Source organism: Macaca nemestrina, chromosome 4 (assembly GCF_043159975.1).
Source record: "Macaca nemestrina isolate mMacNem1 chromosome 4, mMacNem.hap1, whole genome shotgun sequence".
Classification (NCBI taxonomy): domain Eukaryota; kingdom Metazoa; phylum Chordata; class Mammalia; order Primates; family Cercopithecidae; genus Macaca; species Macaca nemestrina.
The window spans coordinates 180,114,577-180,131,711 of NC_092128.1; the positions used below are offsets into that span (position 1 = coordinate 180,114,577).

Here is a 17,135-nt window from a genome sequence, read left to right on the forward strand (position 1 = left end):
GACAGCTAGCATAGGCAGCTTTTAAAGGTATTTGGGGAGAGAGACCCAGTGTGAGTCTCTTTAAATGGTAAAGAAAACTTACCTTATTCAAGAGTTCCAGAAGAAGGTGGTGTGCTAGGTTGTATATTCAGTGGCTCAACAATGTCATCAGAGACTTAGATTTTTCCAGCCTCAGTGTGTGACTTGGTCCTCAGGCTGTCCCCTCAGAATGAAGGATGGCTGCTGTAATTCAGACGTCTTCAGCAGAAGAAGGACAACTTTGTCTTATGTCCTTTTAAAAAAATCTTAAAACACATGCTGAAAAGTATACAAGTGTTAAGTGTAGATGGAATTTTCGGAAGTCAAACAACTGTAACCAGCGCGCAGATCACAACCCCGGTACCCCAGAAGTTCCTCTTGTTCCTCCTCCTAGTCATGACCCACCTCCTCCCCCAGGATAACTACTAGCCTGGCTTCCGTTGGTTAATTTTGTCTGTTTTAGTGCAATATAATGGAATAATATACTATGTGTTCTTTTATGTTTGATTTTCAGCATCGTTTTTGAGATCCATATTGTTGCATGTAGTTGTAAAGTGTTCATTGATTGCATGAATATACCACATTTTATCCATTCTATTGTTGATGGGCATTTGGGTAGCTTCTTGTATTTGGCTTTTGCAGATAGTATTGTTGTGAACATACGTATTCATTTCCGTTGAGTGTATAATCAAGGAGTGGAATTGCTGGAACAGAGGGTATGCTTATATGCATTTAGCTTTCCTGTGTGATTGTATCATTTTGTACTCTTAGAGCAGCATATGAGTTTCAGTTCTGTGCCCTCACCAACACTTACTATTTTTCATCTTTTATTTTAGACATTCTGGTGGGTGATGGTGGCATACCACTGTGATTATAATTTCCATTTTCATAAATTGATTAAGGATATTTCAGATCTTCATAAGGTTATTGACCATTTGGATATTTTCTTTTGTGAAGTGCCTGTTTAAGTCTTTTGCTATTTTTTTCTCTTGAGTAGAATGCCTTATTCATTTTTAGGAGTTTTTCTTTTGTATTCTGAATACGAGTCATTGGTCAGATATATGTATTGCAAATATCTTCTCACACTCAGTGGCTTGCCTTTTCACTGTTGATGTTTTTTCACAAACAAGTTACTAATTTTAATGTAGTACAGTTTATCGGTTTTTCTCTATGATAAGCTCTTTTTGTGTTCTGTTTATCGTCTTTACCCATTCAAAGGTCACCAGATTGTGTTTCGTCTAAAGGTTTGATTGTTCAACTTTAATGTACAGATCTGCAGTCCATCTGGACCTGGTGTTTGTATTTAGTGTGAGATTGTGTTCAAGATTCATATGGGCCAGAAGCAGTGGCTCACGCTTGTAATCCCAGCACTTTGGGAGGACAAGGCAGGAACTTTGACAAATACCACCCACTTGACAAATACCATTGCTTGAGCCCAGGAGTTTGAGACCATCCTGGGCAACATAATGGGACCCTGTCTCTCCAAAAAATTCAGAAATTAGCCAGAAATTAGCTAGGCATGATGGCACATGCCTATAGTACCAGCTATTCAGGAGGCTGAGGTGGGAGGAGTGCTTGAGCCTGTGATGTCAAGGCTGTGGTGAGAGGGACTGGCACTGCACTCCAGCCTGGGTGACAGAGCGAGACCTTGTTTCAAAAAAAAAAGAAAAAAGAAGAAAAGATTCATATGGATGTCCAATTGACCCAGTACCATTTATTAAAAGAGTATATTTTCTCCATGTACTGCAGTATTACCTTTGTCATGAATCAGGTGATTATGTGTAAGAATCCATTTCTAGTTTCTTTAGTCTATTTTGTTGGTCAGGTTATCCTCATCTAGTTGGGTTTTTTTTTTTTTTAATGTAACCTTTTAGTAGGTATTGATATCTGGTAGTATAAGTTATCTAGTTCTTCCTTGAAATCTCTTTAATAGTGATGAATTAGCATAAATATGAATGTGAAATGATGAACCAGCAAATCTTAATCTATGTTGAAAAAAGTAGGTGAATAAGTCAGTGAGTTGGGTACCCTGAGGAGATAGGAACAGTTGAACAAGTTAAATGGGACAACCTAGGTTATAGTGGGAGTTGGATACCTGAATTAGTGATTGAACAGTTTGAAGTTTGAACAGTTTTGAGTGATGCTAAGTTCCAGGGGTGCAGTAATGGGTGGCTGAGTTGGGCTAGAGGTGGAAGTCATTGAAGATAAGGAAGCCAGGAAACTGATAGACTGTGGTATGGATCTGTTAGCATTTGATAGGTTATGAAAGTACATTTAATAACGTAGTATCTAATTTAATATCTACCTCAGAACAGTTAGAATTATTCACATTTTACAGATGAGAAAAATGGGCCCAGAGATGTTAATAACTCCCTAATAGCCCCAAGAAAATTAGTGATTAAATTAGACTTAACCCGGGTCTTATGGTCTAGCTTCCGTGCTCTGTTCAGTGTAGCTTAACTGATGTTGTGTGAAAGACCTGGTAGTGATACATCTGGAAAGTCTTACTGACATGCAGAAATAGTACAGAAAAACGTACAAATAAGAACGTTATAGGCTGGGCATGGTGGCTCATGCTGTAATCCCAACACTTTTGGAGGCCGAGGCAGGTGGAGGCCGAGGCAGGTGGATCACAAGGTCAGGAGATCAAGACCATCGTGGCTAACACGGTGAAACGCTGTCCCTACTCAAAATTCAAAAAATTAGCCGGGTGTGGTGGCATGCACCTGTAATCCCAGCTACTCTGGAGGCTGAGACAGGAGAATCACTTGAACCCGGGAGGCAGAGGTTGCAGTGAGCCGAGATCACGCCGCTGCACTCCAGCCTGGGCAACAGAGCGAGACTCCATCTCAAAAAAAAAAGAAAAAAAAAAAAAAGAATGCTATGCATAGATACGATGTTGATGTGTGCAAGAAATACTTCAGAAATATTAAAAGTAGTTATTCCTGGGTAGTTGTGATTGTGACTCTGGGTGACTTTTTCCCTTTGTTTTATTTTTCTGTATTTTCCAAATTTCCTATAATGGACGTATATTATATGGATTTTTAAAAATTAAAATTATCTTTTGACTAGATAATATACATGGGAAAATTCACAAAGTATACATATGCAAGATATAATACTTTTACTAAAAAAGAGTGAAAAATTTTAAATACTTAATTGTTTTTCTTTTTAGAAATGCACTCGGTGATGGAAAGAGAGCCACTATTCTGAAGAACACTTGGCCAAAGGTAGGTTTCTTCTGTATTTTACTTTGAGCAAATAATGCCATAAAACATTGTGAAAAATCTGTTTACCGGGTGTGTTTGTTCATAAAAATGCTATATGAAATGACATAGAGCTCCAGAATGTGAAAGGGCAGTCATGAGATCCATGATCAGCGTGGGGACCCAGCCACAGCAGTGACGGGCTGTGTGTGAGGACAGGCGGCCTGTGGGCATCTTGAGCCTTCGGGGTGCCTTAGTGATTGAGAGGTCGTCTATGCATATTCTGGGTGGGTGTGCCTGAGTGTGAAAAGCCACTTAAAACTGGGAAGGAACTGTAGGAGGCTGTCTTTATAGGAGGCAGGAAAAGGTTTCTTAACACACAGTGCACAAATCAGCAGTGAAAAAAACCATCTTGATATATTTGGCTATATCAAACTTAAAAACTTGTGTATGTCAAAAGACACCATAGATGAAATAGTAGTTTGAGAGGAGATAATTTGCCACATATATAACTGGTAGGATTTATAGCCGGAATATGCACATAATTCCTAAAGTAAATAAGAAACCCAGTAGAAAATGGGCCAGTAAAACAAGTAAGCATTTCACGGAAGAGTAATCCTGAATGGCCAATAGAAATAAGAAACTATTTCTATTTCCTAGTAATTAAAATTGTAGGGATTTGGTACACAGAAAAATGAAACCAATAGTACAGGATAGAGGGCCTCCACACAGAACCCACTATGTGAGTAAATTTTACAGTGTCGTATTGTTTGAGTCCTTCAGATTGGCAGAAATTAAAGAGGCTGATTGTCCTGAGTGTTGGTGGGTATGTGTAGTAACAGGAAGCCCCAGTAAACTGGTGGGAGCGTGATTGCTTACAACAACTGAGGGAGCATTATGATAGACAGACTCCACAGTTACTTGGTTCTGAGTGTGTATACCCTAGAAAATTTCTAGCAAATATGCACATGGTAAGATATACAAGGTTGGTCATTGCAACATTGTTTTAATGGCATACTACTGCAAATACCTACATGTCTGTTGATAAAGCAGCAAATAAATGTGGTATTTTCACTTGATCAAAGTTGTTACTCTGACCTGTGTGATCTGTCCCCGTCGTGAACACTTGTTATTTCTCCAACCTCACTCCTCCTGTTCTGTCCCTGGTTCACTTTATGTTGGCCCTTGGCATCCTCACTGTTCCTTAGACATGCCAGGCCCACTTCCACTTGGTACTTGCCCTTCCCTCTGCCTGGAATGCTTTTCCCCAGAGCATTGGCCAGCCCCCTTTTTTCCTTTCAGTTGGTATTGAAAGTACTCTTCTCAGTGAAACATTCCCTGGCCACATTACTAAAATGCCAAACACCTCACTTCCTATGCATTTCTTATCTTCTTTCCCTGCTTTACTTTTTTCCTCTTTGGACTTACCATTATTGAATACATGATATCTACTGTTAGAGTTATATTGGCTATTCTGTATATCTTCCAGTATAATATGAGCTCCACAAGGAAAGATTTTTTTGGTGTTTGGTTCACTTCACTCTTGAATCCAGACTGTCTAACTAGCTGCCTGACACTTAGCAGGCACTCATTAGTAAATAATTGTTGACTTAGTGATTGAATGAATCACATAGTAGATTGCAGTTGAATTAACTGGCTTATCAACATTTATGGATTTTTAAAAGTGTTAAATGAAAAAGTAAAACATAGGCTGGAAAAATATCTATCAAGTTCATGATAGTGTTTGCTTCCGGGCAGTAAGAGAGGGAAAAGAGATTGGAGAGGGTGCAAAGGAGATTTCAGCCGTATCTGTATCATCAGAAATAGTTTTATTTCTTTCATTAAAAAATCAGAAGCAAATATAACAAAATGTTAACAGTTAATTCTGGGTATCTGTGTATTAGTCTCTGTATTTTCCTAAACTGTAAAAATCTCCATTTTTTTTTTTTTTAAGTGAAGCTTTAGATGCCAGGCGTGATGACTCACACCTGTAATCCTAGCACTTTAGGAGGCCGAGGTGGGCAGATCACTTGAGGTCAGGAGTTTGAGACCAGCCTGGCCAACATGTGAAACCCCGTCTCTACAAAAAAATACAAAAAAATTAGCTGGATGTGGTGATGCATGCCTGTAGTTCTAGCTACTCAGGAGGCTGAGGCAGGAGAATCATTTGACCCCAGGAGGTTCAGAGGTATCGGAAAACCACAGCACAGGCCGATGGTTCTATCCAGCTCTAAAAACTTCTCCATTTCCAGATGTAGGAAAGACGATGACTTGGAGACTGTTATTGCCTTCAAATATTTTAAAAACATGAAGTTATTTATAATGAATGACATTTTTTACTTTATCTGGCACAAAATTATTATATTCTCTGTTAGCAAAATATAACAAAAGTTGAACTCTTTCCTGGGGGTACAGAAATTTCTTAAGCAAAAATATTGATCCTTAGTTATTGTAATTATTTGTCTATTTATAACTTTTCACTTAGCTCATTAGGTAATTTTATTTCCTGAGGTACTAACATTTTAAATTTATTTTTCATTGGTAGGGACCTAATCTAATATTTTAAGTAATGAATCAGTTTTCAAGCAAAATAGTGTTCCTTGCCTGTTTTCTTTAACTTAAGCATATTTTTGAGAAAAAATTAAATTTATCTTTTTGGAACAGGGTCATTATCGTTATTGTGATGCTCTTTCTATGCTGGGGGAATATGACTGGGCCCTGCAAGCAAACATAAAAGCTCAAAAACTCTGTAAAAATGACCCTGAGGGAATCAAGGATCTAATTCAGCAGCATGTAAAGTTACAAAAACAAATAGAAGACCTACAAGGTATTTCACCTAAGATTCTTTTGCTTGCAGTCTAATTCTCTTTCAGACTTTGGAAGTTGGGTTTCTTGTATTAACAGAGGACCACAAATCAATCCTCAGATGATTTATCCTTATTTTATCATGTTATCTTGGTCATGGCGCTTGAGTTTTTCATTTCTATCTGTGTAGAGTTACATGTTATCCATTAGGTAATTATAAATGATTTGTACTTTTTATTTGAAACAGACAGCAACTAAATTGTTATTATTTGTTCTTCTGTAGAAAAAAAAATCCCTTTCAGAAATTTTGAATAAAAGAAAAACTTTTTGAAACAAAATTATTTAAAAATACTTCCTTCATTACTAAAGTTATTTCCTAAAGAAAAGACCCTTCAGTAGAGCTGCTTGATGCTTCTGCACTGTTTGTGCTAATTCTGCAGTGTGCTGAACATATATATATGTAAGGTTTTTTATATATATAGCAGAAATTGGCTGTGCAGGCTAGGAGTTGTAGATTTTCATTCTGCCCTTGTTTTCTCTACTAAGTCTTTTTGCTTTCTCCAATGCCTGAAATCCCTTAATCTACACTTTGAGTGTATGAGTCTTTCCTGCTTTTTCTTCTTCGGGTCGTACAATGCTGAGCTGAACAGCTCTGTTTGACTGGCAGATGTTGTTATCCATCATAACATGATTATATAATAAGATTGTGAGTTCCTTGAAGACAGGTACCGCCTCTGATTCAGATTTACATGTTGCTGTCAACTTGTCAGTGATCACATGTGATGGAATGTCAGACAAAGTTTATGTAACATTTTGTTGACACCATCCTAAAAGACATCTAGAAATGTAAAATTGCTTAGGTTTACTTTTCAGTTTTCTAAATTTGATGTTCCTTATTATCAGCTTAAAGTAAATTTGAAAATCTTTTAAAGTCTATATTGCCAATCCATTGATTACTATGTGTATGTGTGTGTGATTGACTTTTATAGGTCGAACAGCAAATAAGGATCCAATTAAAGCCTTTTATGAAAACAGGTAAGTTAATAGCAGGTCAGTAGCTGCTGCTAGGAGTGGCTTTGCTCCATGAATTTAAGAATCACTTATGTTTGACGCTTTAGGAGCTAATAGCAACCACAGTAAAGTTGGAGATGGAAGGAAGACAGGTAGTTTTTTAAGTGCCTGTGTTATCAGGTGACCTGTAAGTTGTCAGATTTATTTTGCTGTTTTACTGAACCATATAGATACAAGCTCAGTAGCCTAATCCTGTGGGAAAAGAGGGGTGAAATGTTAATTGGATGTTACTATGCTTGAATGGGACCAGTTTGGCCATGAAGCTCCTGGCAGCAGAGAGCTGGGACATATCCTGTGCCCTCTGCCCTTCACCTCTGTCATGGAAACATCTATGGCAAAAACCACAAGTACTCTTGGACCAACCTAATACTTCCAGCTTCCTGATGTCTTTCAAAGGCTAAGATACTTCCTATTAGAAATAGGCAACAGACAGACTTGAGTATGCTCACAAGAAAACAATAGCAACCAGGGTTGTACCTTTGCTTATTTGGCAATTAAAACAGATTAAATGTTTTTCTGCATGCTTGTTCAGATGTCTGGGATATTGAAGCTCCTCATTCTGTAGCATGCTGAACATGTAGACATAAAGAAATTGGCTGTGGAATCTTTAAATTTAATTTTAGTATCCTAATATAACCTAAATTAGGATATTTAAATTTAACACAAGGACATAGGTTTTTTTGTTTGTTTTTTTAAATTTTTTTGAGATGGAGTCTCACTCTGTCACCCAGGCTGGAGTGCAGTGATGTGATCTTGGCTCACTGCAGCCTCTGCCTCTGGGTTCAAGTGATTCTCCTGCCTCAGCCTCTCGAGTAACTGGGACCACAGGCAACTGCCACCATGCCTGACTAATTTTTGTATTTTTGGTAGAGATGGGGTTTCACCATGTTGGCCAGGCTGGTCTCGAACTCCTGACCTCAAGTGATCTGTTCGCCTTGGCCTCCAAAGTGCTGAGATTGCAAGAGTGAGCCACTGTGCCCAGTCTGAGCCACCGCACCTGGCTAGTATTTAAATGTTAGAACCCAGAATGCTTTTTTTTGAAGTGTTTTTTTTTTTCCCCCGAGACAGAGTCTCTCTCTGTCACCTAGGCTGGAGTGCAGTGGCACAATCTTAGGTCACTGCAACCTCTGTCTACTGGGTTCAAGCAGTTCTCCTGCCTCAGCCCCCCCAGTTGCTGGGATTACAGGCACTTGCCACCACAGCTGGCCGATTTTTGTATTTTTAGTAGAGACGGGGTCTCACGATGTTGGCCAGGCTGATCTCGAACTCCTGACCTTAGCTGATCCACCTGCCCTGGACTCCCAAAGTGCTGGAATTACAGGCGTGAGCCACTGCACCCGGCCCTTGAACTGTTCTTTCTTTATTTTGAGTTTAATACCAAATTTAAAATAATGTTTATGTATAAAGCTCCATCTCACAGGTAGAAAATCTTTTTAAAACAATAATACCTTGCTTTCAAGGAAAAAAGGCTGTGATTGCTGCAACCTGTTCATTCAAAGGATAACTTTTTAAAAATGTATAATAATTCATTTCTTTTTTCCCCCACTTAGGGCCTACACACCTAGGAATTTATCAGCACCTGTATTTGCAACTTCACTTAACTTTGTGGAGAAGGAAAGAGATTTCAGAAAAATTAATCACGAAATGGCCAACGGTGGTAATCAGAATCTAAAGGTAAGCTCCATTGAAAACTACAGTTTTTTTCAAGTATAGATAGTCTCATATTTTTACAGTAATATTTTGGTGGTAATAGAAACCAAATTTTTGGCGATTTGAATCCTTTTTGCCTATTGTTACCAAAAGAATGATTCTTTTTATAATAAATAATCTGAGTATCTCATACAACTACATAAATATAATATTTGAAAGTCACAGAATTTATTTTGAAATCACATTTATGTGTTTTCAAAATATTTTTTAAAATAACCATTTTGTCACTTACTTCTCTTTGTATCGTCTTCCTTCGGTTGTTGGAAAAGTCCTCTTGTTAACATTGAAAATTTCTAAGAGACTGTGTTCAGTTAGGGAGAAGAGTTTATACTGAGCATTTCCAGCTGGATCAGGAATTGTATTGAGCATTTCCAGCTGGATCTGAAACTAAGGGTCTGTAAACACTCACCCCAACCTGCCTTAGCAGCCCTTTTCCAGCCTTCCACCCTTTTTGAGGTCTTGAAATCACACAGGTTTACTTGGTGCTTCTAAATGAACTCTACTCTTGGGTTCAGGCCATTCTATCCAAATCGTACTTCTTCCTCAAAACCAAACACAAATGCTATATCCTCACTAACATTTTTCTCAACCACTCCAGCTTAAGTGATTTTTCCCCTTTGTGAGCTGTGAGAGGTATTACTGACTATGCAATTAACATGTCAATAATAACACAGTACTTTCTTTTCTTCTTAAGGATGATTGTTGTTTAACTACTGAAGTGATGTGTCTTTTCACCCCATCTGATTGTAAACTATCTGAGAACAGGAGTTACCTCCTGTATCTCTCTGTATCTATGGTAGACCTAAATCATAATAATGATCACTATTATAATTGATCTTTAATAATTGATTATATTTAATAATTTATTATATATAGAAAAATATCATCAGTAGCTTCTTTTTTGGCTTACCCTTTTGTAGTTATACTCATGAGTACCATATTGCCGCTTCTCTTTTTTTTTTTTGAAATGGAGTCTTGCTCTGTTGCCCAGGCTTGAGTGCAGTGGCACGATCTCCGCTCACTGCAAGCTTCACCTCCTGGGTTCATGCCATTCTCCTGCCTCAGCCTGCCAAGTAGCTGGGACTGCAGGTTCCCGCCACCACACCCGGTTAATTATTTTGTAGTTTTAGTAGAGACAGGGTTTCATCATGTTAGCCAGGATGGTCTCGATCTCCTGACCCCATCATCCGCCTGCCTTGGCCTCCCAAAGTGCTGGGATTACAGGCGTGAGTCACCATGCCCAGCTGCTGCTTCTGTTTTCTTCCTCCAATTTATATTTTAAAAATAGTTTTACTCTCAGGCTTGCAGATTTTTATGTACAGATGTGATAGTGTTAATTCAGGTATTACTGAACAATTGTCACGTCAGGCATTGTGCTAGGCAACAGAAATAGAATTGTCATTCAAGAATTTGTCCTTGCGTATCATGATCCTTATCATTAGTTACCTTTTTTGTTTGTTTGTTTATATATTTAGGCTTAATAACCAGCTGCATATTTTAGATGCTTGGGTTAATTCTATCCTATTCTATTCTAAATTCTTTTATATGGCTATTGAATTCTTCATGGCTGGGTTTTAGTTTTTGTTTTTAGAGTCTCACTAATTTTCATTGGCAGGTGGCGGATGAGGTGTTGAAGGTAGATGATTGTGACTGTTATCCTGAATTTTCACCACCATCAAGTGAGTATTGTTTTTATATCAATTGTTGCCAAATTAATATAATGTCTCCTAAACTTGGATGCCCTACAATTTGCACAAGCCTTGCTTATATCCACTCTTGTTCTCCTTTACTTTATAATGCTTCTATGTTAAGAAATTGTTGAATATTTATTTGAAATCAATGCTCAGTCTTTTAATATTATTTAGTAAATGTAATTTTGGAAATTCAAATGAAAGGAAAGGAAAAGATGAAGTACATAGCTCTTTTTGACCTGCTTCTTAATTTTTTTTAGGCTGTTGTTTCTCCTTATTGAAAGTTTATTATTGCCTCCCTTCCTCCCACCTGCTATGAGCCTGTTTAGACCTTTTTAAATCTAATTGTTCTCCCCCATAAAATTTTAATAGCTGTTTATGTACCATATGTGCATCTGTGCTTTATGTGTGAAAAGAATTGATATTGTCTCCCAATAACTAATTTTCACCCTATTGGGGGTGATATCACCCATGTTGAGAACGGATGCTGCTATAACAAAAATACCATAAACTGGATAGCTTACAAGCAACAAACATTTATTTCTCACATTTCCAGAAGCTGGGAAATTCATCATCATGATGTCAACAGATTTGATGTCTGCTGAAGGTCCTCTTCCTGGTTCATAGATGGCCATCTTTTTGCCGTGTCCTCATGTAGTAGAAGGGAGCAAGACAGCCCTCTGGGGTCTCTTTTCGTTTTCTTTTTTTTGAGACAGAGTCTTGCTCTGTTGCCCAGGCTGGAGTGCAGTGGCATGATCTGGGCTAACTGCAACCTCCGCCTCATGGGTTCAAGCAATTCTCCTGCCTCAGCCTCCCGAGTAGCTGGGATTACAGGCATGCACCACCACGCCAGGGTAATTTTTGTATTTTTAGTAGAGACAGAGTTTTGCCGCGCTGGCCAGGCTGGTGTCGAAATCTTGGCTTCAAGCAGTCCTCTCGCCTTAGCCTCCCAAAGTGCTGGGATTGCAGGCGTGTGCCACCACGCCCAGCCTGGGGTGTCTTCTTATAAGGGCACTAATCCCATGCATGAGGGGACAGCCTCATGACCTAATTCCTCCCAAAGGTTCCACCTCCTATTACCATGGCCTTGAGGATTTGGATTTCAACATGTGAATCTTGTGAGGGACACAGATGTCCAGACCATAACAGTGCTGTAGGCTAAGTCTCATTTGTTTTAAGTTGTGTGTGCTCAGTGCATGTATTTATTTACGTATCTAGTAAACACAGATACTGCAGAACCTCATTACTTGGCATCATTTGGAGATGAAGGTTCTGGAGAAGTGAATATTTTTGTGCTTCATTCATTTGTGCATCTTAATACCACCAGAGTTTGAAGAAAATCTTTCTAAAGTGTATTACATGCTTCCCTGCCTTTTAACACGAGATTTAGGAAAATACAGGTTTTCTTGATGGCTTAAGGTTGTGGTCACGCACAACAGTGACTGACCTCAAGCCTGAAAGTGTTCGTCCCAGGATTCTTAAGGTGAGATTGTTGATTTTTTAGTTAACGATCCTCTCTTTTCCCTTCTCTTGTTTGTTGGGTGGTTGGTTTTTCTTTCCATCGTTTTGCTTCTAGCAGCCATTTCTATTTTTTGCGACCTGCAGCTTCATGTTTGCTCAGGCTCAGTTAGTTCCATAGATATAGCTACTTAATAATGAGCATTTCCATTTGGTTAGCACATTAGCGTCATGACAGGGAGGGGAAACTCAGGCAGTTGTCCTACCTGATGCAATATGAAACATCTTTGAGGATAAAACTTTTTTTTTGGAAGATAGCTTTTAATGTCTTGATATTTCTCAGGCCATTATTATCATTTAATTAAATAAATTCTGTCTACCCTTCAGCATTTACATACAGGGGAAGAAATTGAGGTTCCAGGGTTAAGGTTAAGTAGTTTTGTCCAAGGTCACAGAATGGAAATCAAACTAGAATTCTTCTGCCTTTCCAAAAGCTGCTTTTGTTTTCTGAGGCCACCAAAGCCCAGGCTCATTCCGTCCTTATTACATTGGCTCTGACTTGTCTCTGTGCCCTCCCCTTAAACCTTCATCAGATGCACCCTGCTCCTCCTGCCGTACCAGTTCTTCTACACAGCTCTGAGCAGGGCTCTCCCTGCCCAAAAATATGCAATAGTTTCCTATTCCTGCCAGCAGAATAAAGCTGGGCTCACAGAGCTGCATCTGAAGCTAAGGGTCTGTAAACACTCACCTCAGCCTGCCTTAGCAGCCCTTTTCCAGCCTTCCACCCTTTTTGAGGTCTTGAAGTCACACAGGTTTACTTAGTGCTTCTGAAATGAACTCTGCTCTTGGGTTCAGGCCATTCTATCCAAATCGTACTTCTTCCTCAAAACCAAACACAAATGCTATATCCTCACTAACATTTTTCTCAACCACTCCAGCTTAAGTGATTTTTCCCCTTTGTGAGCTGTGAGAGGTATTACTGACTATGCAATTAACATGTCAATAACAACACAGTACTTTCTTTTCTTCTTAAGGATGATTGTTAACTACTGAAGTGATGTGTCTTTTCACCCCATCTGATTGTAAACTGTCTGAGAACAGAAGTTATCCCCTGTATCTCTCCGTATCTATGGTAGACCTAAATCATAATAATGATCACTATTATAATTGATCTTTAATAATTGATTATATTTAATAATTTATTATGTATAGAAAAATATCATCAGTAGCTTCTTTTTTGGCTTGCCGTTTTGTAGTTATACTCACATACCATATTGCCGCTTCTGTTTTCTTACTCCAGTTTATGTTTTAAAAATAGTTTTACTCCCAGGCTTGTAGATTTTTATGTACAGATTTCAGGAACAAATACTTTTATGTTCACAGGTCAGCCTCCAAAACATAAAGGAAAACAAAAATCTCGAAACAATGAATCAGAGAAGTTCAGGTATGTTTTTTCTGTAAGGTGTGTTTTTTTCCCCCTAGCGTACTCTCCCCAAGTAAAAGGAAAAAAAAAATTGTTTTTTGAGTGTTAGCTACTTTAATGTATGTAATATGATGAGTACCAAAATCCCTTTCAAATATCAAAAGCATATCTTTAGGAAATGATAATTTTTGGCTAAAGGATTATTAATCCTGGATATTAATATGTTGACTTCTGAAAGTCATGTAATATTTAATATGTCCATATTAATTTTTTAAATTCCAGAATATGTACGCTAAAAGGAAAAAGCATTGAGAGAGAGATAAGATGCACATGAAACCTCCTTCCTTGCTCACCTCATTTGACCCCTCCTGCAGTCCCTTCCCTAGGGCCTCTAGCAATGCACTGTTAACGGTTTCATGACTATTGGGAAAGTTACTCTGCATATACAGCCATGGGTATGCATATTTCAGATACCCTTTTGAGTAATTATCGTTAGAGGAAAATATTTCCTAATGAATTCTGACTACTTATAAAATGAATTCTATCAAACATCCCCATGAAAATTAACTGTAGGCCGGGCGCGGTGGCTCAAGCCTGTAATCCCAGCACTTTGGGAGGCCGAGACGGGTGGATCACGAGGTCAGGAGATCGAGACCATCCTGGCTAACACGGTGAAACCCCGTCTCTACTAAAAAATACAAAAAACCAGCCGGGCGAGGTGGCGGGCGCCTGTAGTCCCAGCTACTCGGGAGGCTGAGGCAGGAGAATGGCGTGAACCCGGGAGGCGGAGCTTGCAGTGAGCTGAGATCTGGCCGCTGCACTCCAGCCTGGGTGACAAAGCAAGACTCCCTCTCAAAAAAAAAAAAAAAAAAAAAAAAAAAAAAAAAACGAAAATTAACTGTAATTAATTGCCTGCTATCTTTTTTTTTTTTTTTTGAGATAGAGTCTTGCTCTATCACTTAGGCTGTGGTGCAGTAGTGTGACCCTAGCTCACTGCAGCCTTGAACTCCTGGGCTCTAGTGATTTTTCTGCCTCAGCTCCCAAGTAGCTGGGACTACTACTGCTACTATGGTGCATGTCACTATGCCTGGGTAATTAAAAATAAATTTTTTCTAGAGACAGGGTCTTGCTCTGTTGCCCAGGCTGGTCTTGAATTCCTGGCCTCAAGTGATCCTTCTGCCTTGGCCTCCCAGAGTGCTGGCATTCCATGCGTGTGCCTGGCCTTGCCTACTATCTTTATAGTTAATACCCCATTGCCAACAAGATATAAATTGATTACAATGTGAAATTGTAAATCTTTTAATACAGAAGTTTTTGAAGTGAATGAAAGTGATGTTGGAGAAATAGCAAAGCCATGTCTGCCACAATACACTGGTTTTCAATTTCTTCTCCATTTCTTAATCTGAATCCATAATAGATGCTTCAGGGAGAATTATTTGAATATCAAAACACTAAAAAAAGTCAGTGAAATCTCATTGCTTTTCAAAAATGGCCATTTTTGGATGCTGCTACAAAAATTAAATACAAAGCAAGGATATAGCATATTATTATGTTTTTCTATTATTTGATAGAAAAATCATGAGTCTTCTTCCCTGCCTTCCCCTCTACCCCTAAAGAAACCAGAGCTTAATACATGGTCATTTTTTGAATGCAGGATTGTAATTTTAACCTGTTTTATTAAAAAAAAATTTATTTTTCTGATATTCTGTTTCTCTTCAAACTGAACACTCCTTATTTAATAATATCTACCATATGGGATAACCACATAAAACACTTAGAGCCCTGGAACATAGTAAATCTTCAGTGTACTTCAGCTGTCATTATTGCTGTCACCATCATTTTCATTGTTATTAGAATGACTCTGACCTACAGCTTGCTTTTTTGTCTTTTACAAAATATCTTGTGTTTCTTCCCATGTTCAGAACACAGAGCTCTTCCATTCTTCATTTGCTGCACAGTATTTTGTAATATAGCCGTATCCCCTATTTTTGTGCATTTAGGCTCTTCCTTCCTCTTTTACTCCCTCACTTTCTTTCCCTCTCTCCATCTCTCTCTTTTTCTTTCTTTCCTTTGAGAGGGATAAATCATATGGTACTTCAAACATCCTTGCACATGCACCTTTGTGCACCTGTTGATGTATATTTACAATAAATACTTTGTAAATAAGGTGTAGAAGTTGTTTCTATAGTGGGATTGCTGTATCAAAGGGGACGTGTAATTTTAACTTTGACAGATATTGCCAAATTGTTCTCTCAGAAAATGGGCACTGTTCACACTCCTGCTAATCTACAAGAGGGTGCGGTGTAATAAAAAATACGTGTGTTTGGTATTTGTCCCAGTTCCTGGTACAGAGCTCCCAAAGCCCATGGAATTTCCTGAATGATATGAGTATATTTTGTTACTCATCATGAGCCCCTTTCCATGTATTTGAGTTTATGCTAATGGGGTGACTCAAAGTAGTGCCTCAGATAGTTCAGGAGGAGGTCTAGTTACCATAAAGACCAAGCACCTGATTAGAGGGCTAAGACTTTCAGCCTCATACCTGACCTCCAAGGAGGGGAGGGGGGCTGGAAATTGAGGTTAGGCACCAGTGGCCAGTGGTTAATTGTACCTACATACCTACATAATGAAACCTTAGTAAAATCCTTAAAAGAGGGCTTGGGGAGCTTCTAGGTTGACGAATGCATTGATGTGCTGGGAAAGCGGCATGCCCAAGGGGAGCACAAAGCTCCTCGCACTCCCCAACCTTCCTATGCATCTCTTCCTCTAGGCTGTTTGTGAGTTGTATCCTTTATAATAAATTGGTAATAGCAAGCACTTCCTTGAGTTCCATGTGTTTTTCTAGTGAGCTTGAAGAGGGAATCATGGGAACCCTCTTATAGTCAGCAGGGCAGGAGTGTGGGTAACCTGTGTACCCCACTTGCAGCTGAAGTGAGGGCAGTCTGGTGGGACTGATTCTTTACCCTGTGAGCTCTGCGCTAACTCTGGGAGTTAGTATCAGAACTGAATTGCATTATTGCACACTCGTTTTGTGTTGGACAGTTGAATTGATATGGAAAAATGACAGTATTTGGTATTGGAAAAAATCTATACATCTGATGTCAGAAGGGCTTTCAGAAAACTCCACATCAAGTGCCTCAGATTTTCTTACTCTCACCAACTTAGGGAATCAGACATTCTGAAATGCTTATATCTTATTATTAGATTTTCCCATCACATTGAACATCTTTGCACTGTTTATTGGGCACATTTATTGTTTTAGGATAATGTTGTTACTAGTGACTGCAGATCAAGGCAAATACCCCTTAATTTTTCTCTTTTTTCAAAAGCTGCTTTTCCATATTTTCTTTATAATCAATTCATCTGGTTTCCCTCCACCTCTGATTTTATAGGAATGTTTATTGAGATTGCATTGAGTATAGAAATTTCTAATAGAAATATTGCCAAAATGCCAATTCCCCCCAAAAGAATGGCCAACTTGTATGGCTTACCATTTACTCAATATTTTACATGGCCTTCAGTAAATATATTTTTTTCTTCTGTCTGTCACATTGGAGGGATGAGAGTGAACTAATATTGAAATTCTATATTTTTTTCTTTCTTTTTTTTTAGATGATGGAGTCTTGCTCTGTCGCTCAGGCTGTAGTGCAGTGGCGTGATCTCGGCTCACTTCCACCTCTACCTCCTGAGCTCAAGCAGTTCTCCTGCCTCAGCCTCCCAAGTAGCTGGGATTACAGGCATGCACCACCACAC

At 38.7% G+C, this 17,135-nt stretch overlaps 1 protein-coding gene and 1 long non-coding RNA gene across 2 annotated transcripts in view; one reads left to right on the plus strand and one right to left on the minus strand.

The window, feature by feature from the left end:
* Positions 1 to 17,135, plus strand: part of LOC105472652 (tetratricopeptide repeat domain 3) — a 105,110-nt gene that overhangs the window by 18,191 nt on the left and 69,784 nt on the right. The window contains exons 10-15 of the mRNA XM_011726087.3: positions 3,194 to 3,248; positions 5,889 to 6,051; positions 7,019 to 7,064; positions 8,651 to 8,774; positions 10,426 to 10,489; positions 13,343 to 13,403. Coding sequence (XP_011724389.2) covers positions 3,194 to 3,248; positions 5,889 to 6,051; positions 7,019 to 7,064; positions 8,651 to 8,774; positions 10,426 to 10,489; positions 13,343 to 13,403 — 513 coding nt within the window. The remainder of the gene's footprint in view (positions 1 to 3,193; positions 3,249 to 5,888; positions 6,052 to 7,018; positions 7,065 to 8,650; positions 8,775 to 10,425; positions 10,490 to 13,342; positions 13,404 to 17,135) is intronic.
* The window catches only part of LOC139363004 (uncharacterized), a 53,213-nt gene that overhangs the window by 4,854 nt on the left and 31,224 nt on the right, over positions 1 to 17,135 (minus strand). Inside the window, exon 3 of the long non-coding RNA XR_011622818.1 lies at positions 83 to 297. This is a non-coding gene — a long non-coding RNA (uncharacterized lncRNA). The remainder of the gene's footprint in view (positions 1 to 82; positions 298 to 17,135) is intronic.